Source organism: Panulirus ornatus, chromosome 17 (genome assembly GCF_036320965.1).
Source record: "Panulirus ornatus isolate Po-2019 chromosome 17, ASM3632096v1, whole genome shotgun sequence".
NCBI classification, from domain to species: Eukaryota; Metazoa; Arthropoda; class Malacostraca; order Decapoda; family Palinuridae; genus Panulirus; species Panulirus ornatus.
Window position 1 is genome coordinate 55,288,642 of NC_092240.1, and position 22,398 is coordinate 55,311,039.

Below are 22,398 nucleotides of genomic sequence, written 5' to 3' on the forward strand. Positions count from 1 at the left end.
GCTGGCGACGCTGGTGAGCGAGTGGCTGGGAGGCAGCGAGCTCCTGCCAAACTTGCACCTGAGACTCTCATGGTCGAGGCCTGGCACTGAACCCTGTGTCTTGGATCAATAGAGAGGAGAGGCTACTCCTGGATCAATGAGCTCACACGAGGAGATGGACGGACTGTATAGTAACCTTCTTCACACCAACTCTCGACGTAAACCATGAAGAACATGTCCTCTATAACATATAGTGGCTGAGGACAAGACCGTGTGGCCTCATCCAACTGAATATTAGGAGACGTTGGTTTGATTCTTGTTGTTCACATAGTTCAGGTGTGGCTGGGGGTCAACACCACAGCTCAGGTATCAGGGGATGTGGGTCGCCAAACTTATGGCAACATTCCCGTTACTGACGTCCTTCACCACAGTCTGGCCAGGACGTGAGGCAGGACCAGTTCTGAATTAATGGCCAGGCCATTACCAGGGCCATACCAGCATCAGGATAATGCTCACCACCAGCCTAGACCACTGGGACCCCTGCCTGCCATCACTATATCCCGCTCCCACCACCTCCACACCTTGCCTTGCTCACCACATCCTGTCGTGGTAGTGAGTGTATCCTGGCGACCTCGCCTTCACAGTATTGTTTCCTGTGTTTTGTTCATCACTTGGGAAACAGAGGATTGTTTCTAAACTTTTCTTTTGTCAGCTCAATGACCTGAACAGTTTCCGCCCAGCTCATATATATTTATATGTATATATATATATATTTATATATATATATATATTTATATATATATATATATATATATATATATATATATTATATATATATATATATATGTATGTATGTATGTATATGGGACTCCCACAGCTTTTAGACAGCGCTCCATGCAGGGGCAAGGTAAGGTTTTCTCTTCCCGGACGGGAAGGTTGACGTGGAGCGCTGTACACCTCTCCGTCCGCTGACGATGATGAAACCTTACCGAGTATTTGTACACATTTGAAGCCACTTAAGTATGATGTGCGGGTAGGGAGGGAGTCCTGTACCAGTAAGGCCCCATCTCCTGAACTGTCGTATATTATTAACAACATTTTACACCTCTGTATTCAGTCATCCTCTGCTTATTTCATTCACCCACAACTCTCTTGTTACAGAAATATCTTCACATCTCTCCTCTCAACAAGTTAATACCTTGATTTCTTGTTATGATCTCTCATTGCTCCTTCTTTTACGTATTTCAAGGAACGTTTCATTGTCGACGGTGTTAGAATTGATTGGAAACTTGGACTTTATGATCAAGTCACTCCTCGCTCCTCTGTTTTCCATGGCGAGCAAAGTTCAAGCCTCTCACCTCTCGCAGTAACTCATTTCTCTTATTTCAGATACCACCTCTCATGTTCTTCTCGGGTATTAATGTTTCTCGTAAGTTTCGTGACCAGACCTGTGTAGTGTACAGGATGATGACGTACAAGGATGATCGTATCATCATCCTGGTCAGCCATTGTATAGTCAGACACCATGACCAGGAGTTCTGTGCGAAGGATAGACACAGCAAGAACTTGTGTTATGTAGGAGCTAGGATAGAACACGTCCTAGATAAGTTTGACGACGTAGTCTCCCAAGGATGTGATCTTTGTCGTTCAGGTGGGGACGAACGGTGCAGTTAATGGGAGATTGGAAGAAATAGTAGCAAGGTATAGAGAACTTATCAACAAGTTTCAATAAAGTCGTAGGAAGTTTATAATACCGGGATTATTGCCGAGGTATGACGTGGATTCCTGTACCCTCAGTAGAATGCTGGGGATAAACAGAAGAATCGAAGCTCTCTGTAGGGAGGTGGATAGTGTGTTAAGTATAGACCTGTGGGACCATGCACTTTGGAGACAAGAATATACGTTACGACTACAAACTATTCTGAAACTCTGTAACGAAAATAAATGAAGAAAAGGAACTTGGAGTTGTCATTAGCAACAATCTGAAGTACACTAAACAGTGTCAAGCAACACGTAAAAAAGGAAACCAAATGTTAGGTTTCATAGCCAGGAACATAGACTACGACACCAGAAACCATTCTCACTCTTGAATATGCACTCCAGTTTTGGTCCCCAAACTATAAAAGAAGACGAGGAAAAATTAGAGCAAGTACAAAGACGCGCGACAAAATTGATCCCATCCCTTACAAATCTGGTCCACGAAGAGAGGCTAAAACGATTGGATCTCTTGTCCCTTAAAAACAGACTTCGCAGCGACTTGATCCAAGTGTTCAAAATTCTGAACAAGTTTGATAAAGTAAACCACAAACATCTTTTTTCGAAATACATATGGTTACCAGGAGAAATGGAATATAACTCCAAGCTAAAAGATGCAGCACGGACGTGGGAAAAAGCTTCTTTTCCTATAGGTGTGTTGAGCACTGGAATAAGTTAGCGTCAGACGTAATGAATGATAAGACTATGATGACCTTCAAAAGTCGTTTAAAAATCACATAGATTTTGCGAAGGGAAAGTAAGAGACTTATGCGTCAAAGCAAAGGTCTGTATGAAGCATTTATTACTTAACATAGTACAAGTAACTCCGGAGAGTTTTATAGTTAAATTAGAAGTAAAGGAATCATTACCAGTCAATTAGGTCGTTGATTGCTGAAGATGATGACTTGCTTCAAGACAAAGAAGTCATGATTAAGATTTTTAACAATATCTTTTTATCCATATTTACAACTGAAGATAAAACTTATGTTCTAAATCCAGTTTCAGTTGGCTGACTGGTCGTAAACAAAGAATAGTTGATTAATGGTCAAACCTCAGAATGGTTGGACGTAACAAGTGGTGTGCCACAGGGACCAGTCTTGGGACCGGGTCTCATATATATCATCGATATTGATAATGGCCTTCACTGTATGATCTCTAAATTCGCGGCTGATACTAAAGTGAGAGATGAATCTCCAACCGAAACTGAACTTCTGCGGCTGCAAACTGACGTAAACAAACTGCTGGAAACTGCAGGAAAATAAGACAGTTATGTGTAATAAATGTTTCATACCACAATGATGGGTCAGTTCTTTAATACACGGAAGAGACGGAAGGTTGGACTATGTTCTTGGACCGCCACAAGTCATATAACCGTCCCACACAGCAGAAGCAGGAACGCTGGGGAGAATCCTTCCATGGAGGGTTAATGATTTGACAAGTGGACAACATACATGTATCGCAGAAGCTTTCTATGAGTGTGTTGTTTAACACACTGGCATGCTGGTCCAGGATTCGGTCCTGGGACCACTCTTGCCCTTGATCTGTGGAGTTGACCTGCCAGTAGGACAGGATTGGTACCTGAACATGTTTGAGGATGATGTTAAGGTCACGGGAGAGTAACGAACAACCGGAAGACAACTGAGTTCAAACAGAAGCACACCATTAGGTTCCATCGAGTTTCTTCGTCATAGTGGAAAAGAACAATGTCTGCTTGGCTCTAGGTCATCAGAGATCATTACACCCAAGTCCTCTTCCTCATTTACTTTATGTATTTGAACAGATTCATGTTGTAGCTTTCCCTTCATTTCTATTACCAATGGACAAGACTTTGCACTTATCAACATTGAAATTCAGTCGTCACCTGATGATTACCATCTGTATGTATGTAGTCCTGCAAGCAGCACGTACAGGGAGACCTCACCATGTGCCCACGTGCGTTACATGGATGAAGATCCTTCTTTACTTTCTCTGTGTCAGTGTAAACGATCTTGTGCCCTCTGAGGCCTCCCCGTCTCGTCCCGCCACAATAACGTTGGGGTTGTAATGTTCTGTGGTGGAATGACGACGCTCTGGGACTTATCATTGGCTTCTCGTCGTGTCGCCTCATCTTCAGCAAGCCTTCCTGGTTTACAAGCCTTGTCCACAATGTTTGACCCAGTGTTTCTCTGGTCCTCCTGGACTATCCTGCTGTACTTATTCTTCTCCATCATATACCAGGTAACTGTTGTTCCTCCAATATCCTTTCCAAAGTACATCTCTATCTCTGTATGTGATTACCTTCGTGTGCCTTTGTGGTGAAGGAGTTCCACACTCGTGGGGCCCCGTTCTTATGTGTGTGTGTGTGTGTGTGTGTGTGGTGTGCGTCAGACAACCCTACAACCAGTACTGCAGGGATAAGCTGACGTTGTACATTGGTAAACAGGTTTAATTCCCATGAAACAGTTGTGTTCCCGGTTGTTGCAGACCTCACACTGGTCCTTTAGGTACAATAAGAGTTGTAATAACCGTATGATACCATAGATCTGCACGTTTCCTTGTCTGCTGTCGTCACAACGTGTGGGGTTAAGTGTGTGTTTATATGTTCCTTTGTCTCGTGTAACACATATCGAGGCTCGGTAACGCGCATGGTCATTGGTCAGCACTTACTGCACACTTCATGACACTCCGTCGGTGACCCCTTGTGCCTTGTCCAATCAGCGCACGCGTTACATGGCGCAGACCGATCAGTGGGCTGTGTGGCTGCCTGCTTGTGACACTCCCCAGCAAGATATAGAGGTCAGGTCAGTTGAACGAGCACATCCTGGCGACTGTTGCTATAATTGCTTATATAAATAAACATGACCCGAGGAATGCTACGACGAAAACTTCACCTCTATGATTATAGTAAATAGAGATGATACTTATGATGATGATCATATATAATGGTATACTTACGTATGTATGTTGGATGGGTGTCAGTGTTGCCGAGCATGGGTCGTTGTTTGTGGACATGTTATGTGATCACATACGGGTCATCATCATCATGATGTCTGTGTCATGTAAAACACATGTCTTTATACCTAGGAAATCAGTTGTGATCTTTTACAAACTACCAAGTGTTCACATGAGAAATATCGTCAAAGATTAGATTATATTCGTCTGTTTTTGAAGATATTGTCTCACATGTGAACAAAGACGTATATCATATGTGTTCTGTTTACTTATGCTACATGATATATGCTGATGATTAAGTTAATTCATATTCATCTGCTAATGTATACATCATTTCACCCAAATATGTTATATTCGCTCATCGGGACTTTTTCATACATTCCTCGTCATGTTTATACAAATATTTCCAGTGTGTTACATGCACGACCGTGTCATCCAGCAGGTGTATACCCCTGGTGTCCAGTATGATATCATCCTTCAGGTCAGGCTACACCAGCAGCACCCCAGGCTACACCCTCCCCTTGTGGCCACAGTGTCCTGGTGATCTGCTCTCCAACATTAGCCGTGACGTCTCAATTCCAGCTGGCTTATACCGGTCAGTAACGATCATTAGGGTATACGGAAGTCAGGATCAACCCCTCAACAGCCATCATGCCTCCCTCCCCAGCGCCAGCAGCACCTCAGTTCACACGCTGCTGTGGTGCACGTCGGCACCACACAACCACAACACCAAATTTGGTGCACAGATCCATGCTTAACAACACCATGTAAGGCGTCCACGCTCACGACGTGACCCATCGTGGCCACCCACGAACACCTACGACACCACACATAACACACGTAAGCCAAGTAATCATATATATATATAATATATATATATAAAATAATATATTATATATATATAAAATAAAATATTATATAATAATATATTATTAAATTTATTGGCCCAAACCCCCTTTTTATTCGCCCACCCCGCCCATCCCATTTTAAAAAAACCCCCCCCCTCCACACCACCGCCCATCACACCACCGGAAATAAAATCCCAAAAAACCACCGAAACCAAACCCCCCCCCCCCATCCCCAAACCATCCACACCACCGCCCACACACCCCCCGACATCCAACCACCGACCACCCCAAACACCACCCCTCCCCCAAAACCCCCCCTTTCCCAACACCACCGACCAACCACCCCCAACCACCACACCCAACCATCCCCCATCACCATCCACACACCAAAACCATCCCCCCCACCAAAATCAAACCATCCAAAAATAACCACCCCACACCACCAGACCACCCACACCACCCGACCATCCACAAAACCAAACCCAAAACCCCAAAACACCGCCCATCCAAAAACCGACTTTCCCATCCCACCAACCCCACCACACCCCCCGCCATCCAAACAAAACCATAAAAACTCCCGGCCAAACCACACCACCGAACATCCTCATCACCAACCATCCACACTACCAACCATCCAGCATCCCAGCACACGATAGTCAGTAATCTCTCAGTGAACCGTTGAGCCATACTGGGAATATTATGTCTATATACAGACACTTGGCTTCATACAGGTGGCCAGTTACCCCCCTGTATCACTCAGCAGGGAAAGTCTCTCTCTCTCTCTCTCTCTCTCTCTCTCTCTCTCTCTCTCTCTCTCTCTCTCTGTACAGATCAACAAATACATGCACGTTCTAAATATTTACTTTTATATCTTATTATAATAGTGTTGATGATGAACACAGGGCAGGGAGGGGTCAAGTGCCTGTGTTGATTGAGGGACTTACCTGTCACTCTGGTGACCTGCAGCTGACCACCACTGTTGTTCACGGTAGACTGACACACCCGCTACCTGCTGACCTGGCCTTGACGGGTGGCAAAGGGGGACCGAGGGGGGGAGAAGAGAGAGAGAGCGGCATTGGCCCGCCACCGAGCATAACACCCTCAAGTCAGGGTCACAGGTCAAACCACTCTGCTCTAATGTCTGATACGTCAGCAACGATGCGAGATAGAATGATGTTGATCATGTGAGTGTGTGTGAAGGTCTGAGTCGTGAGTCTTGTTCTTCACGAGTCTTTTCGGAGAAACTAAGAGCCATCTTGATAGTGTGGACTGCCATGGTGGGGCCCGGCCACAAGCATTGGAGGAAGTGCAGCCAAGAAGATCACGTGACCAAATAGGTTTGTGCACCTGCCAGGCTTCACACTCGACCCTCCGGCGGCCGGGGTCGCTGCGCGTTCCAGGCGCCACACACGCAGCCCCTGGTGCCTGCCAGCCTTCCTTTGTAGACACTACGCACCAGTGTCTAGAGCAGACCCTTCCTCGCGTCCTCCTAGTTCAAACTTAGTATCTCCAGAGGTTCCAGTACCAGAATCAGAGGTTCCAGTACCAGAATCAGGGGTTCCAGTACCAGAATCAGAGGTTCCAGTACCAGAATCAGAGGTTCCAGTACCAGAATCAGAGGTTCCAGTACCAGAATCAGAGGTTCCAGTACCAGAATCAGGGGTTCCAGTACCAGAATCAGGGTTCCAGTACCAGAATCAGAGGTTCCAGTACCAGAATCAGAGGTTCCAGTACCAGAATCAGAGGTTCCAGTACCAGAATCAGAGGTTCCAGTACCAGAACCAGAGGTTCCAGTACCGGAACCAGAGGTTCCAGTACAAGAACCAAAGGCTTCAACATTAGATCCGGACCTCCAGTACCAGAGACTTCAACACAAGAACCAGAAGTTATTGCAATAGCTGGTAGATGATAATGTCCACACATCCACAGTAACCAATGTTCTTACCTCTAATATATATATATTATATATATATATATATATATATATATTATATATATATATATATATATATATATATATATATATGACTTCGCATTAAGACATAAATAGTGGCATTATTAGTGGGTCTTGTGTGTGTGTGTGTGTGTGTGTGTGTGTGTGTGTGTGTGTGGTGATCAGTGGAGCACACTGAGGCCCCAGCAGTGAGGGGTGCTGGGGTACAGGCAGCCGGGCCCCTGGACCCAGGATGTTCTGCTGGGTTAAGTCCGGCCAGACCTGAAGACCCTACCCTCCCCTCACCCCAGGTTGACCCCAGTCTGCAGGATCCCAGGCTGTCCCCCAGCTAGCAATGCCTACCAGGACCCCAGGCTGTCCCCCAGCTAGCAATGCCTACCGGGACCCCAGGCTGTCCCCCAGCTAGCAGTGCCTACGGGACCCCAGGCTGTCCCCCAGCCAGGAGTGTACAGTGTCCTGGGAACATTACAAGGTTTACCCCTTATCATGATGTTCCATATCATGTCATACACATGACTTTCCATTGAATCACACACGCACACGCGCGCGCGCGCGCGCACATAACACATCAACTTGCACATAAACACAGACAAGAGACACAGTCACAGCCAGTGCGGGGGGGGGGGGGGGGGTCCGGGAAGCCGTACGGCGGCGGCCTCGTCCCCGACACGTCGCTCGTCAGCGGCGGAGACGACAGCAGGTAATGCCGGAAATAGACGGAGAGTGACGGGTGTCAGGCGGGGTCTGGTGGTGGTCCGTCCACACGCCAGTACCGACGACCATGGTGGTGCTGTAGACGAGTCCCTGGTTGTGTTGTTATGATCCATCACAACATGTTGTGTCGTTATGATCCATCACAACATGTTGTGTTGTTATGATCCATCACAACATGTTGTGTCGTTATGATCCATCACAACATGTTGTGTTGTTATGATCCATCACAACATGTTGTGTCGTTATGATCCATCACAACATGTTGTGTCGTTATGATCCATCACAACATGTTGTGTCGTTATGATCCATCACAACATGTTGTGTTGTTATGATCCATCACAACATGTTGTGTCGTTATGATCCATCACAACATGTTGTGTTGTTATGATCCATCACAACATGTTGTGTCGTTATGATCCATCACAACATGTTGTGTCGTTATGATCCATCACAACATGATGTGTCGTTATGATCCATCACAACATGTTGTGTTGTTATGATCCATCACAACATGTTGTGTCGTTATGATCCATCACAACATGTTGTGTTGTTAGATCCATCACAACATGTGTGTCGTTATGATCCATCACAACATGTTGTGTTGTTATGATCCATCACAACATGTTGTGTCGTTATGATCCATCACAACATGTTGTGTCGTTATGATCCATCACAACATGATGTGTCGTTATGATCCATCACAACATGTTGTGTCGTTATGATCCATCACAACATGTTGTGTCGTTATGATCCATCACAACATGTTGTGTCGTTATGATCCATCACAACATGTTGTGTCGTTATGATCCATCACAACATGTTGTGTCGTTATGATCCATCACAACATGTTGTGTCGTTATGATCCATCACAACATGTTGTGTCGTTATGATCCATCACAACATGTGTCGTTATGATCCATCACAACATGTGTCGTTATGATCCATCACAACATGTTGTGTCGTTATGATCCACCACAACATGTTGTGTCGTTATGATCCATCACAACATGTTGTGTCGTTATGATCCATCACAACATGTTGTGTCGTTATGATCCATCACAACATGTTGTGTTGTTATGATCCATCACAACATGTTGTGTCGTTATAAAGGAAGATAAAGTAACGCGGAAACATAATGTGCATGTTAATCAGACACTGCTCCACCATACGTTGCTCCACCATACATTGCTCCATCACACACTGCTCCACCATACACTGCTTCACCAGACACTGCTCCACCAGACACTGCTTCACCAGAAACTGCTCCACCATACGCTGCTCCACCGTACGTTGATCCACCATACACTGCTCCACCATCCGCTGCTCCACCAAACCATTGTAAAGAACCACCATGTACAGTGTCATGATTGGTCCATCATGCATCCATCCTGTGATTCCCAACAGCTTGTTGTTTTGGCATCATCGTAACATCACTTCTCAAGGAGAACTGTTCACTGTTGTCAAACGTCGTCCACATGATTGAGGAACTTGAAAGCTGTGACCAGATCACTTCTGTCTCCTCTCTCCTCCAAACTGGACAGATTGTCGTCCTCAACCTTTCATTGTACCTTAGTTCTCTTACATCAGGTCCTGTGCTGATGGCCTCCTCCAGTCCCCCTCATCTTGTTGCTTCTTCAGGTGTGTGACCAGACTTAAGACGTAAACCAGTTAGGTTATAATATGTTGTGAACAGGTTAGGTTAGGTTATAATATGTTGTGAACAGGTTACTAAACATTTTCTTATCCATATACTTCAATGTTATTCTAATGTTTACCAGTACACAGTTTGCCTTTCACTGTTCTTCCTGTGGATGTTATCTGTTTGTTCTCTGTAACAGAGTAAACATGTTTGGTGAGAGAAAGATAACAGGGAGTAGGTAGAGTCGGGGAGGGAAGTGGGGGGTGGGGGGGGGGGGGTTCCTGGAGTGTTGAAGGTGTACCTTATAATGGATCCAGCTACATCGTCAAGATCTGTGCCGTATGTCAGGGTGGTACATTATATGGTCCCTGCTGTAGAATAGGTATTATTACCAATCCGAACGTTCACCACTGGATAGGTGAAGTTTGGTTTGGTTGAAAAACTTTTTCGGTGGTTTTCATGTTTTTTCTAACTATTTTGACATTCAATTCTGTCATGAATAATTACTTTTTGCGATTTCACCTACCCAAACCCCGAGTCAAACTAGGAGTCCCTCATTATCGTTGGATAAAGGGGGAAGATATCTCACAAGGAAATTATTTTCGTTGCTAATGAAGGTCAGAATAGTGCAAACACGTTAAAAACCGTAGGGAAAATATGGTTTCAACATCCAAAACAAGTGGATGTCCGAAACTATAATTTTACCGTTGTGTATCATAAACATTATTCTCCATCTGTAGGAAAATTTCTTAGACCAGTTACTAACTTGATTTAAAGTATAATTTTGATCAACTGCGTCCCTAAGAACAGTGTAGTCTTTGATCCTAAAGAGAAACCAATAAAGAAGCAGCCTCGATTTATAGGAACCAACTCTAAATGATATACCCCTGTGACAGTAGAATGTAGAAGAAAACGTATATGACTCATCAGTTTACAGAAAACGAAGCCAGTCTGTGAACGAGAGACTTTACTATGTGCTTCATGAACAACGAAAACATTGTACTCATTAACAATGTACGTTGAAGATGTACATCAGTTTTAAACGATATTTAATCCCAGCTACACTTCTAAGTATCTTTAAGTTGAATAATTGAATCATGAACCTGAGTCATAAACGCTTGCAAATTATGAGAAATAGATATGTCGAATGCGTCCTGTGGTCACTTCCTGGGCGCTGGACAGATATAATTTCACGATGTACAAGTAACCTGGAGCCTCGATTTTATTTAGTTCCATCTCAGAATGATCAGGATGAACTGATCATCATTTGGTACAGCACATCACAGGGCTGTGAGGTGTGGGGCGCCTGGGGTCCATCTTGTCTTGTCATCTTGACTCAGACGATTTCCAGCCGTTGTAAACAGACCCTCAGATTACATGGTCAAGTGCCGCTCAGGCTGCCCGTGATGGGCGTGTACGTCCAGTACCTCAGCACAACATACACACACACACACACACACGAATATATATATGATAAAGATAAACAATGTGTGATGAAAGGGTAATATTCATACGTCCTCCACCAGTTGTCCGGTGTACAGGATAGGTGCACATGACTGTAATGATCCCTGGCTTGATAATGTTGACCATTACACAGACATACATAACATCAGGAAGGTAGAACAGCAAGAGTAGAACATTAGGGTAATGTTTTGAATAACTTTTCCGTTTTAGATAACATTTGTGTTAGGTTCTGGTAATGGGAGGGGGGGGGGGGTTGTGGGCGGTCGTGGACCTGGCTGGGGTCATCCTGGTGTGGGTCAACAACACTGACGTGACCGACCACACGTCACGGGCGAGCCCTGGGTCCGTGGTCAGCCTGACCCTGGGGACGAGGGTCCACCTGGAGGACAAGTGAAGGTGGAGCAGAAGAGGGAGTGGGGAGGGCTGGTCACCTAGTGTCACCCATGCTAGCCTCATGTAAGTCGAGCAGGAAAGTTTCGCAAAGGTTAAAAGATAAAGTTTCATAACACAAGATTTTAATTATTGTTTCGTAAAAAAAAATTTTACTTTGAATATTTTCCATGTTACATATACGAGTTTCTTTGTTCTGTAGATAATAATAAACGTATAATTAAATCCTTAAACATACATTCACTTACAAAAATGAGTTATAGTCATATAATAAGTTTTTTAAAGGTCAATTACAGTTAGGATGACCAACGTATATAAAGGGCAATGTTAGCTATAACTTGTGGATAAACGGTTGTTAATGATAACTGGTCAGACAAAGCTCACATGGTAGTTAGTGGTGAGGTTGTGGTAGGTTCACAAAACATGATACCAGTCAAGGTAGCTGACCTGGGAGGTGGGTAGAGGTTGCCAGTCTCTCTGGCGGAATCAAACGGAACTAAGTATGGTGACCTGTGGGTGATTGGCTGGGGTGACCTGCAGCAGCAAGTCACTGTGTGATGGATCTCTGTAACTAAACAGCTTGTCATGCTCGTTCCTACATCCTGTGTTACAATCATTTAATTTAACTAAACTCTGATTACAACCCTTTTGCTCGAGGGTCGTCCACAAGACACACTACAGTACACTGCAACAGTTCATCAGTGCACTCCAGTGTCCTCCTTCACACACGTAACCATAACATTCCCCACGACCCACTGTGGATGATGCAGTCATCCTTCAGGTAACACCAGACGACACTCGTATCTCTCAGTAAGTCGCAACCGACGGTCATCCTGCAGGATGTCCTCATTCAAAACTCCTTCACCAGGAATGTAGAGCAGAGGTGTGAGGGGCTTCCCACGTCTGACGTCACTGTTAAACACTCCATCTCATCAAACGACTCCTCGAATTCGTCTAGCTTTTCCATTCCTTTCGTCCCCTCCAGTACTGTCCCCGAGGGATCCGTCCCCTCCAGTACTGTCCCCGAGGGATCCGTCCCCTCCAGTACTGTCCCCGAGGGATCCGTCCCCTCCAGTACTGTCCCCGAGGGATCCGTCCCCTCCAGTACTGTTCCCGAGGGATCCGTCCCCTCCAGGACCGTTCCCGAGGGATCCGTCCCCTCCAGTACTGTCCCCGAGGGATCCGTCCCCTCCAGGACTGTCCCCGAGGGATCCGTCCCCTCCAGGACTGTCCCCGAGGGATCCGTCCCCTCCAGGACTGTCCCCGAGGGATCCGTCCCCTCCAGGACTGTCCCCGAGGGATCCGTCCCTTCCAGCACTATCGATGAGGGATCCACCATGAGTGTGGTGGATGTCTTGTGTTCTCCGGACATCCCTGACGATCGTGATGATGATGATGATGACGTGAGATGCTCAGACCTGAGAGTCGATGGTTCACTGAGGTCTCCTTGTGATGACGCTGGACCCCCGGACGGATCTGGTGACTGTGAGAATCTCCCTGACGATGACGTCTTCGTGGACACGTCTGGGGAGAGTTGCTGCATGCAGACCCCAGCTGACCTTGAGGACCTCTGTGTTGATATCGAGGACTCCCGGGCAGCTTCCTCTGATTCTGAGAGATCTGTCGATGGCAGTAGAGAGGGCGAGGAGGGATGAGACGTTTCCTCCGGTCTTGCAGGATGTCGACGTTGCTCCGCCAGTGACGTACACTGCTGGGCGCAACTCCTGCCGACGGTGACCAAGCGGTGCGCCGGGTCCTCCTCCTCCTCCTCTGTGGTGGCTGAGGGTCCGCCAGACTTCATGCAGACCACATCAGTCACGTCGTCACTTGTCCGAGTCACTCGCTGGTTATCTGCCAGGCTCATGACCTCACCAGCATCCGTCCTGATGACATCCACCGTAATCGCTGTGAGGGAAGCGTCACCATCCACCTCCGGCTCCAGCACCACCGGGACGCTGCCGTCACTCGGTGCTGGAGCGTGGGAGGCGTGACCTGTACCTGCTGACATATGAACAAGAGGGTCGTCAGCCGGGGCACCTCTCACTCCTCTCCTGCGCCAGGTCATCATCACTACTACAGCTATACCTCCCTACCTTATGTTTACATTCTGGCTTATTGTAGGTATGAATCATCTTTCATCTCTCTCTCTCTCTCTCTCTCTCTCTCTCTCTCTCTCTCTCTCTCTCTCTCTCTCTCTCTCTCTCTCTCTCTCTCTCTCTCTCTCACGAGGTTCATCCGTCACCTGTCCCAGGTCATGTAGACAGAGTAGAGGAACAGAAATAATGTTTGTGTATCACTAACGCTTAGAAGAAGACAGAGCTACAGTTATGTTGCTGTTGAACCGATGTGAGACAGCAAACATTTTCCTGGCTAAATACATGTTATATGTTAATGTAGAAAGAAACTCTGATATGATGTTGACACATGAGAGTGAGGTAGTGTTGAGAGCAACTGAGCCATCTGTGGCAGTAAAGACTTGTACACCATACCTTATGTTGTGTCCAGTTGTCAACCAACAAACTTCCCACAAGATATGATATGTACAATGATGGTATTATGTGGTCTACACCTTGACACCCAAGTTTACCCTACTACACACACACACACACACACACACACACACACACACACACACACACACACACACACACACACACACATACATACACACACACCTCTGCCATCCCCCACAATCACCAGGATGGGTCTGTATATTTTCCTTCCTTCTCAACTTGTAACATTTGGCCTCCCAGTAAACACTGCCACTGTCGACCTGTATAGTGACCATTCATGTGTGTCACTACCTGACTCTCTACATCCCCTCCTTACACTCAGGCCCAAGTCTCACCAACACTAACTCTTCTATCTGGTCTACGAGTATCACTCCTGCTGACGGTCCATCCCCTCCTCCCCCCTAATGGCGCCACAAGTGTATCGTCTGCACATCAGAGCGGGTCAGATCCCCGCTCCCTGTTATCATCCCTCACTCACAGTCGTCACATCCTCCGCCGTCCTGACCACAACCCACACTCACACGCTCCTAGATGTGTTTCATAATGGCTCGCTCAGTTTCATACGCTTTCTTACGGTCGTGCAGGTTCAAATGCATCGCACAGGCTGTCACCATGAACTGGGTGAAAAGTGGACTGGAACTACTAACCTGCCGCTGCTGCCGCCTCCCTCCTGCGGCGCCGTCTCGGGCGATCCTCCGCTTCATCTTGCTCCCGTTTCCTCCCTCTCTCCCTCCTCCTCCTCCTCCTCCTTTCTTCCTTGGGCGTGGCTCCCTCGCTGCCTTCCCTCCCTGCCACCTCTCCGCCACTCCCTCCTCCTCCCTCGTCCCTGCGTCTTGCTCTCCTCCTCCGCACCATCTCGTCTCGCCCTCTTCTTCCTGCTCCATCCGCCGTGTCCTCCCTACCTGTTTGCTGCTGCTGGAGTTCAAGTTCTCCCGTCGCAGGGACGACCCTCACCTGGAGCGCCTGGTCGTCCTCTTGGTCGTACATGCGACTTGCCCTAACCTGCAGCTGGTACTGGAGGTGGGCAGCGACCGCCACCAGCGTGCGGATGGTAGGCGGGACGTTGGGGTCGATGCGTCGCTTGCGTCTCTTGTGCTTCTTGATGGGCGTGTTGGGGGGAACGTTCCGCAGGGGGTGCTCAGGTGGGATGAAGGACAGGGCCAGCTGTGGGAAGAGACTCGTGTCATGTCACACACCAGGCAGGTGACACGGGTCTTGTTACTCTACCCTATATCATAATGCTATGTAGTCTGCACACACACACACACACACACACACACACACACACACATATATATATATATATATATATATATATATATATATATATATATATATATATATATATATATATATATATACGTATGTTGTGGTGAGTGTTGTGGTCTGTTATATTGTTGACGTAAACCGTACAGGAATTATAACATTATTTTCCTCACATCGTGAAGCAGACTCTCTCTCTCTCTCTCTCTCTCTCTCTCTCTTCTCTCCTGACGACCGTACAAACTTGCTGGGCTACACAACCTGTCTCGTCTCCAACGTCCAAACCTACAAAGAAGATTACTAATGTATGGTCACTATGGTCACTCGTGTGTTGGTCACACAAGACACTACAAGGAATCTCTACCACGTCTCTGTATGTAGGATGACCACGTCTCTGTATGTAGGATGACCACGTCTCTTTATGTAGGATGACCACGTCTATGTATGTAGGATGACCACGTCTCTGTATGTAGGATGACCACGTCTCTGTATGTAGGATGACCACGTCTCTGTATGTAGGATGACCACGTCTCTGTATGTAGGATGACCACGTCTCTGTATGTAGGATGACCAGCTTCCTGCCTGGATAATGTCTGGTCCGTCAGGAGACGTTACGAACTTCCGGTACATGATGGTCATCACAGATACAACACACAACACCTTGTGTCACAACCCACGCTACGTGGTGAAGCAGCTCCCGTGCCACCTACATCTTCTCTCATTACTGTACGTGGTGAAGCAGCTCCCGTGCCACCTACATCTCTCATTACTGTACGTGGTGAAGCAGCTCCCGCGCCACCTACATCTTCTCTCATTACTGTACGTGGGTCATGTACTCCGTGATCCTCACACTGATGACTGTATGTACCACTGTTTCTCGTGTGTGCTTCACGGCTGACGGTGGCGGCCATGCTCATGGTGCGGGTGGGTGGTAACCGGAAGAGTGTAACACAGCCACAAAGGTTCTTTGTCACACCCCAGAGACCAGGGAATTATAACATGCTGTCAGAAAGTTTCTTTCATTCCGTAAGTTTATGTTCTTCCATATACTTATCTACTACACCTGGGAAGTGGATACAGTCGTCACAAATATTAATGTTATCTTGTGAGTAACAATGTGTAGTTGTGGCACATCTTGTACGGTGGTTTGTTGCGACGTCTTCGTGAAAAGTCTCAAACCTCCGCCATACAGTGCTACAACCTGGGGTGACCCAACATGATGACCTGCTGCTGACAACCTGGGATGACCTGACGTTACAACATCATGTCGTCACGTGACCTTCTTACATCTTCGTCTGCATTTTCAACTTGACGCATTTCCTGATGATGGTAGATGGTTGTACTGGTGTATCGTGCACATGTCTCAGGTACGTCAGTCTGTCCTTCTGTATCTGCTATTTCTAATCTTGTGTTGGGCCACCCAGCGTTGTGCTCACCGACCTGTTCATGTTACTACAACTTATAACTTAACAACACATCACACCTGCTAGATAACCTGTAGGGCCAGCAGGGCCTGGCCACATGTGTCTCGTGGGCCACGAAGTTCCCTCACAATAATACAACATTAATGGTAAATATTCTGTCATTCTTATGTTACAATATTTGTTGTCCGAATCTTGTTTATTGCAACATTTTTGTTATAGGTTGACGATAAATTCAGTATTAGAGTTGGGAAAGGACAGTAAACAATTACTTTGATATGCATTATGCAATTGCAGAGTTATACCACATCAGACTATGTACATATGATTGACTGTGTCCCACAGAGTGGTCCGACTTACCATTGTGTACTGAGTCTTGACTATGATGAAGTAATGCACACCCCAGACCAGCTGGAAGAAGGACATGAAGCCACGTACTGAAGGTGTGTAGGGCAGAGTGATGACGACCCATAACAGCTGCATGACCAGACTCACCACAGACCACGCCAGCCACACCCACAGTAACCTACGTATCTCCTGTTACAACAGAGAGAGACAAGACTTTACCTGCGACAGATGTGGTGTTTACCATGACACACCTCATGTCTCCATCATCCTCACTCATAACTATCTCTCCCTCATCATCATCATTATCATCATCATCATAATCATCATCATCTCGGCTCTGTTTAAACTCTTACAACTTCCTTCACTTACAACCACAACATGACAGATGGAGAATAGATTACCATTTCTCCCTCAACCACATTACTTGACACAGACATTACTCATCACCAGAACCAAACATACACAAACAACGAACAATGACACAAAATGCATGACCCACACATTAGTGAGAGAGAGAGAGAGAGAGAGAGAGAGAGAGAGAGAGAGAGAGAGAGAGAGAGAGGAGAGAGGAAGATGAGATTAAGACATGAGGAGAGGTGTAGGGCCGATTATGTGGCATAGCATGTGGAGGTGGTGTGTATGACCTTCCTGGCGCCATGGATGAGCAGGATTGACACCAGCCACTGGACGGCGCTGATGTAGCCGCTCGCGTGGCTCAGCTGTGCGTCTGACCACACGAGGGAGATCATGGTTAGTGGTGGTGGTGGGGCAGTCTTAACACACTAGGGGGTCTTAATATTGTACTGAGGGTGGGTGGGGGCATGACAAAGTACCAGACTGTGGAGTTTGATATAGTACCAGGAGGGTATTTTGACACAATACCAGGTTGGGTGAAGGTCGTCGACTGTACTGGGTTGTGGGAGTATACACAGTGCCTGGGGAGGACCCCGTGTGGGGTACCTTATGTTGTTCTGACTCCAGGACGCCAGTCTGCGTCACCACCACCAGCCAGAGAGCCGAAGCCGCCCGAGAAATGACTGAAGTGAATCCACTGGAGGTGAGGCACGTCGTGCCGCAGAGGGACCCACGTTAAGTTCTTAGACCAGACGACGTCTCAGTGTGGGAGGTGCGAGTGTGTGAGACCGTGGTGGTCAGGAACTGCCTCCACGACACCAGTGTTCTAACATTATGGAAGGACGCCACGCTGGGCCAATATGGAAAGAAAAGGGTGCCACAAATGTTTCCCAGAACTAACTACTGGTATTAACCACAGATCATGACCTTCAAAATATCCGAAAAGATTATCAGGAAGATAATGGAAGAGGACTTAACGAGAACATTATAATTAAGCAGAATGAAACATGGAGTTAGAAAGACAAGATCTTGCCTGACGAATCTGGTCGATTTCCGTGAGATGGTAAGTAATATCTCTGGTAACATGAGGTAAGATGGGTTGACTGTGTACCCTAGATCTGCCAGAGGGGCAGTGATATCCCCCACAGATAACTGGTGACGGAGCCAGCCGTATATGACGACCACAGAACCGGACAGTCGTCTGGCTGGGAAGGAAGAGACAACATAGGGGAGCATCTCTAGCCTGGGCGTGGGTGATGGGTGGGGTCCCTCAGGGCCCAGTCCTGGGTATATTACTGTTTCCAGTTCACATAAATGATCTGCCAGACCAGGTAGACTCGTACCTGAACATGTCCCCTGATGCGGGTGACACTGTGAAAGATGAGCGAAGTAACTGATGAGGAATACCACAAAGACCTGAACAAGATGCTGCGGCGGTGGGAGAAAAGGGTTAGTGTTATATACAAGAAGAGAGAAAGGGTTTGAGCAGAGCAGACGGTGCGTACCTTATCGAGGGACAAGAACGAAGAAGAAGGTACCGTGAAGCAGACCTGAAAGATAAGGTCCTGCTAAAGTGATAACCAGAACACCATGTGAGAAGGACGGAGAGGCAACCAAGCTGTTTTGATCAACGTCAGAGAGCGTGAGGCAGTGAGGATGAGGCGCATCGCGACCCCACCTGGAGTCTGCCCAACGCTCACCTGATGACGCGAACGACTCGATCTTCCGGAGAGTTCAAACGAAGACAACAAAAACGTCATCACAACTTTGTCTGTGTGGAACATAGTCCACAGAGGGAAGGATCCCTCAGTGTACACGCAGAGGAAACCTCAGTATACACAGTGTATAATAAGAGACATAATAACCACAAGATACCAGAATGCCACGACAACGTTGATGTAGAACACTTCCTGGAAGTGAGACGAGAAGTCAGAAGCAGAGGTCATAACTGCAGCTTGGGCGAGAGAAGTGGAAGGAGGAAGGTGAGGAAACATTACCTCAGCAGTAGACTCGTGGAACATGTTAAGCCAAGAGCATGTGAGTACCGGTACCGTCTCAGTGCAAGATTCAGAAGTCTGTATGATGGATATACTCAGATAAGAGGCTGTAGCTTCCCTGGGAACGTGGGGCAGATATTGAGAGATACGTGGATAACATCTTCATATATACACATCTAGAATATCAACATGAATCGTACCACAACAACAACAACAACAACAACAACAACCACTGGAGGAGAATCACTTACTCAGATCATAATCCAGGCATCGCAGGCACGGCTGCCGGGGGAGGTTGGCGCTGATGAAGTCTATTGCTGTGGCTAACCCGCCCCAGACCTGCACACGAGAACCTCGTAGCTTAGCTTGACAGTGAGGAAAGTTATATCTGATATACCAAGAGATATATACAGTGTAGTGAGACAAGACATATATACAGTGTAGTGAGAAAAGAGATATATACAGTGTAGTGAGACAACACTCACCAGGCCGACCCCACCTATCCAGTAACAGGCGGGTCTGGGGTCGATACAGAAGCAACAGGTGAGTGAGTAACAACGGTTCTCCTTGCTGTACCTGCACCCCATCCTCCACCACCTGCCGGTACAGAACCTCCGCTGTAATCTTTGTATCACATACTTCCCTGCCAAACATACTGCCTGTGTGTGTGTGTGTGTGTGTGTGTGTGTAATCATCTGTTTCTTGTGTACATTGAGAAGGTTTTACACTGATGGAGCGTCGTGTTTCGACTATTCTCCATCACAGAATCATGTGTGTTGACTCATCATATATGTCCTCAGTCTTATGATGGGATAATATTTCTTGATATCGGTTTTGAACTTTTTCTTTATTCAATTTCGTGTCATTTCCTCTGGTTGTTCTATCCTTACATTACTCGAAGAACTGGTCACTGTTCACGTCATCTATCTGGTCTATAAACTGAACGGTCGTGATCAATTCATCTCTCACTCTTCTCTCTTACATGATGCGCATACTTAAGCCCTGTAAGCTTTTTCTTGTAACTCAGCTTGTTAAAGTCCGGGACCATGTCGTGTGTTCTCCCTTGAACCTTAACATCCTCACGTGTTGACCATACCTGAGCAGCGTAGCACTGTTGTGTTGTGCCACGTGATGATCACCTTCGTGAAGAATTCCTCCTCCATAAAGTGGCATGTTATTGTAGTGTACGTCAACCGACACTTGGTCTCTTTAACTCCAGTCGTAAAGTCTGAGTGTAGCAGCAGGTTGGGTCGACCGATGCAACCTCCCACCTCCAGATACGCCCCACAACCAGTAAACAATGACGCAGGAAAAAAAAAAAAAAAGGCCTCGAATGGTACATTGTTCTGCCATGAAGTTTGTCACCCGTGATAAATGATGGTTTATGGTTATCCTGTGTAAGCTGCGATGAGACATGCTGCTAAACCTGGAGATAATCTGGTTATTATAACCATTAATAACACGTACTACCTCTGGTGCCAGACATACTCCGTATCACCGACAGTAACCTCAGCTTGTTCTGTTTACTATATTGCCTCGCATAATGCGCCTTCACCTTGTTAACAGCTGCAGGTTAGATGTGTGATCAAGGTGTGAGTCTCTGTCCTCAAACATCATTACACTGCTCTCACTTTGACTGTCGTCTGCAAGACGACACACAAACTTATAACGAAATCATCCATGATGGAGTCGAGTCTAGTGTCTCTGTATTCCTTCAAACTACAACTGAACGTAAACACGAACTGTTTGACGTCACGTGCTTCACAGTACATGACTGTTTATATCACACACACACACACACACACACACACACACACACACACACATAGGAACATAATGTGTTATCATCTGAGGGTCAGCGAGGCTAAGGTGTGGCTGTACGTGGTCCTGGGTGACACACAGGGCCTGGTGGTGGCCTCCGTGGGCTGACATCCTCCTGTGTCGCCGGCCCAGACCTCACCCTACACAGGCGCCTCACCCTCCCGTGTGATGGCGTCACGTCTGGCTCGAGAATTTCAAAATCTGAAATCTGGATCTCGCTCGGCCTTCACCCCCGGCACGTCGCGTTGTTCTCCTCTGCTCTGTGCAGCCAAACGGGGGACAAGCACGTCACATTGGGGAAATCCTGGACAAGTTCAGTTCGTGCCGACCCCTGCAGTACCCTGTTACGGTGAGTGTCATGATCACGTAACACAGAACCTGCCGCTTGTGTGACGGGTGTGACTGGTCGTTGGGTAAGATGGTTCACATCTGTGGATCACTTGATGAGAGATCGTCACTCCTGGTGAAGAAGGGAGGAATCGGGACAACCAGAAGACCTCATCTCCTCATACCTCACCTCTCTCCTCACAACTGAGGCCATGACCCAGTCATCTGGCGTCTCGACCTACTGGCTGTGCCGACCCTCACGTACAGGACTGAGGCCGAGGTCTGAGGATGAGCCACACTCCCTCGCCAGGTATGGTCGGCAGGTGCACAGGAGCAACATTACCTGCATCAGCAGTGGATGATCGGCACACAGAGAGAGGGGCAGTGTGCAGAGCGTGCTGGCTGCGGCCTCCCTCACACTAATACCATGTAAACTGCCGCAATAACTCAAGCACCATCCTGTCTTGCTGGCCCGCACCGGGACTTCCCCTACACCGCCGCTGGTGACACGGGAGGATGGTCCTAGTGGTCCCCGGCGGTGAGGACCACACTGGCCTGGTGCCAGCTGTCAACGTTCGCTTCTCACAAAAGTCAAGACACCAACATCCGGTCGCTGGTCCCGCCGATATGAATGTCACAACAGCTTGAGGTGGGGCGCCTCAGGCCACACCACTACCCTA

General features: G+C 47.1%; 1 protein-coding gene across 1 annotated transcript; it reads right to left on the minus strand.

Moving 5' to 3' along the window:
* Positions 1-11,782: 11,782 nt before the first annotated feature.
* LOC139754800 (uncharacterized) lies at positions 11,783-22,192 on the minus strand. The gene is made up of 7 exons (XM_071672627.1): positions 22,062-22,192; positions 20,056-20,167; positions 19,822-19,909; positions 17,864-17,946; positions 17,232-17,408; positions 14,835-15,351; positions 11,783-13,675 (listed from the first exon to the last, which is right to left on the minus strand). The coding sequence occupies exons 2-7, from the start codon at positions 20,155-20,157 to the stop codon at positions 12,525-12,527; spliced, it is 2,118 nt and encodes a 705-aa protein (XP_071528728.1). The 5' UTR covers positions 20,158-20,167; positions 22,062-22,192; the 3' UTR covers positions 11,783-12,524.
* Between the last annotated feature and the right edge of the window lie 206 nt (positions 22,193-22,398).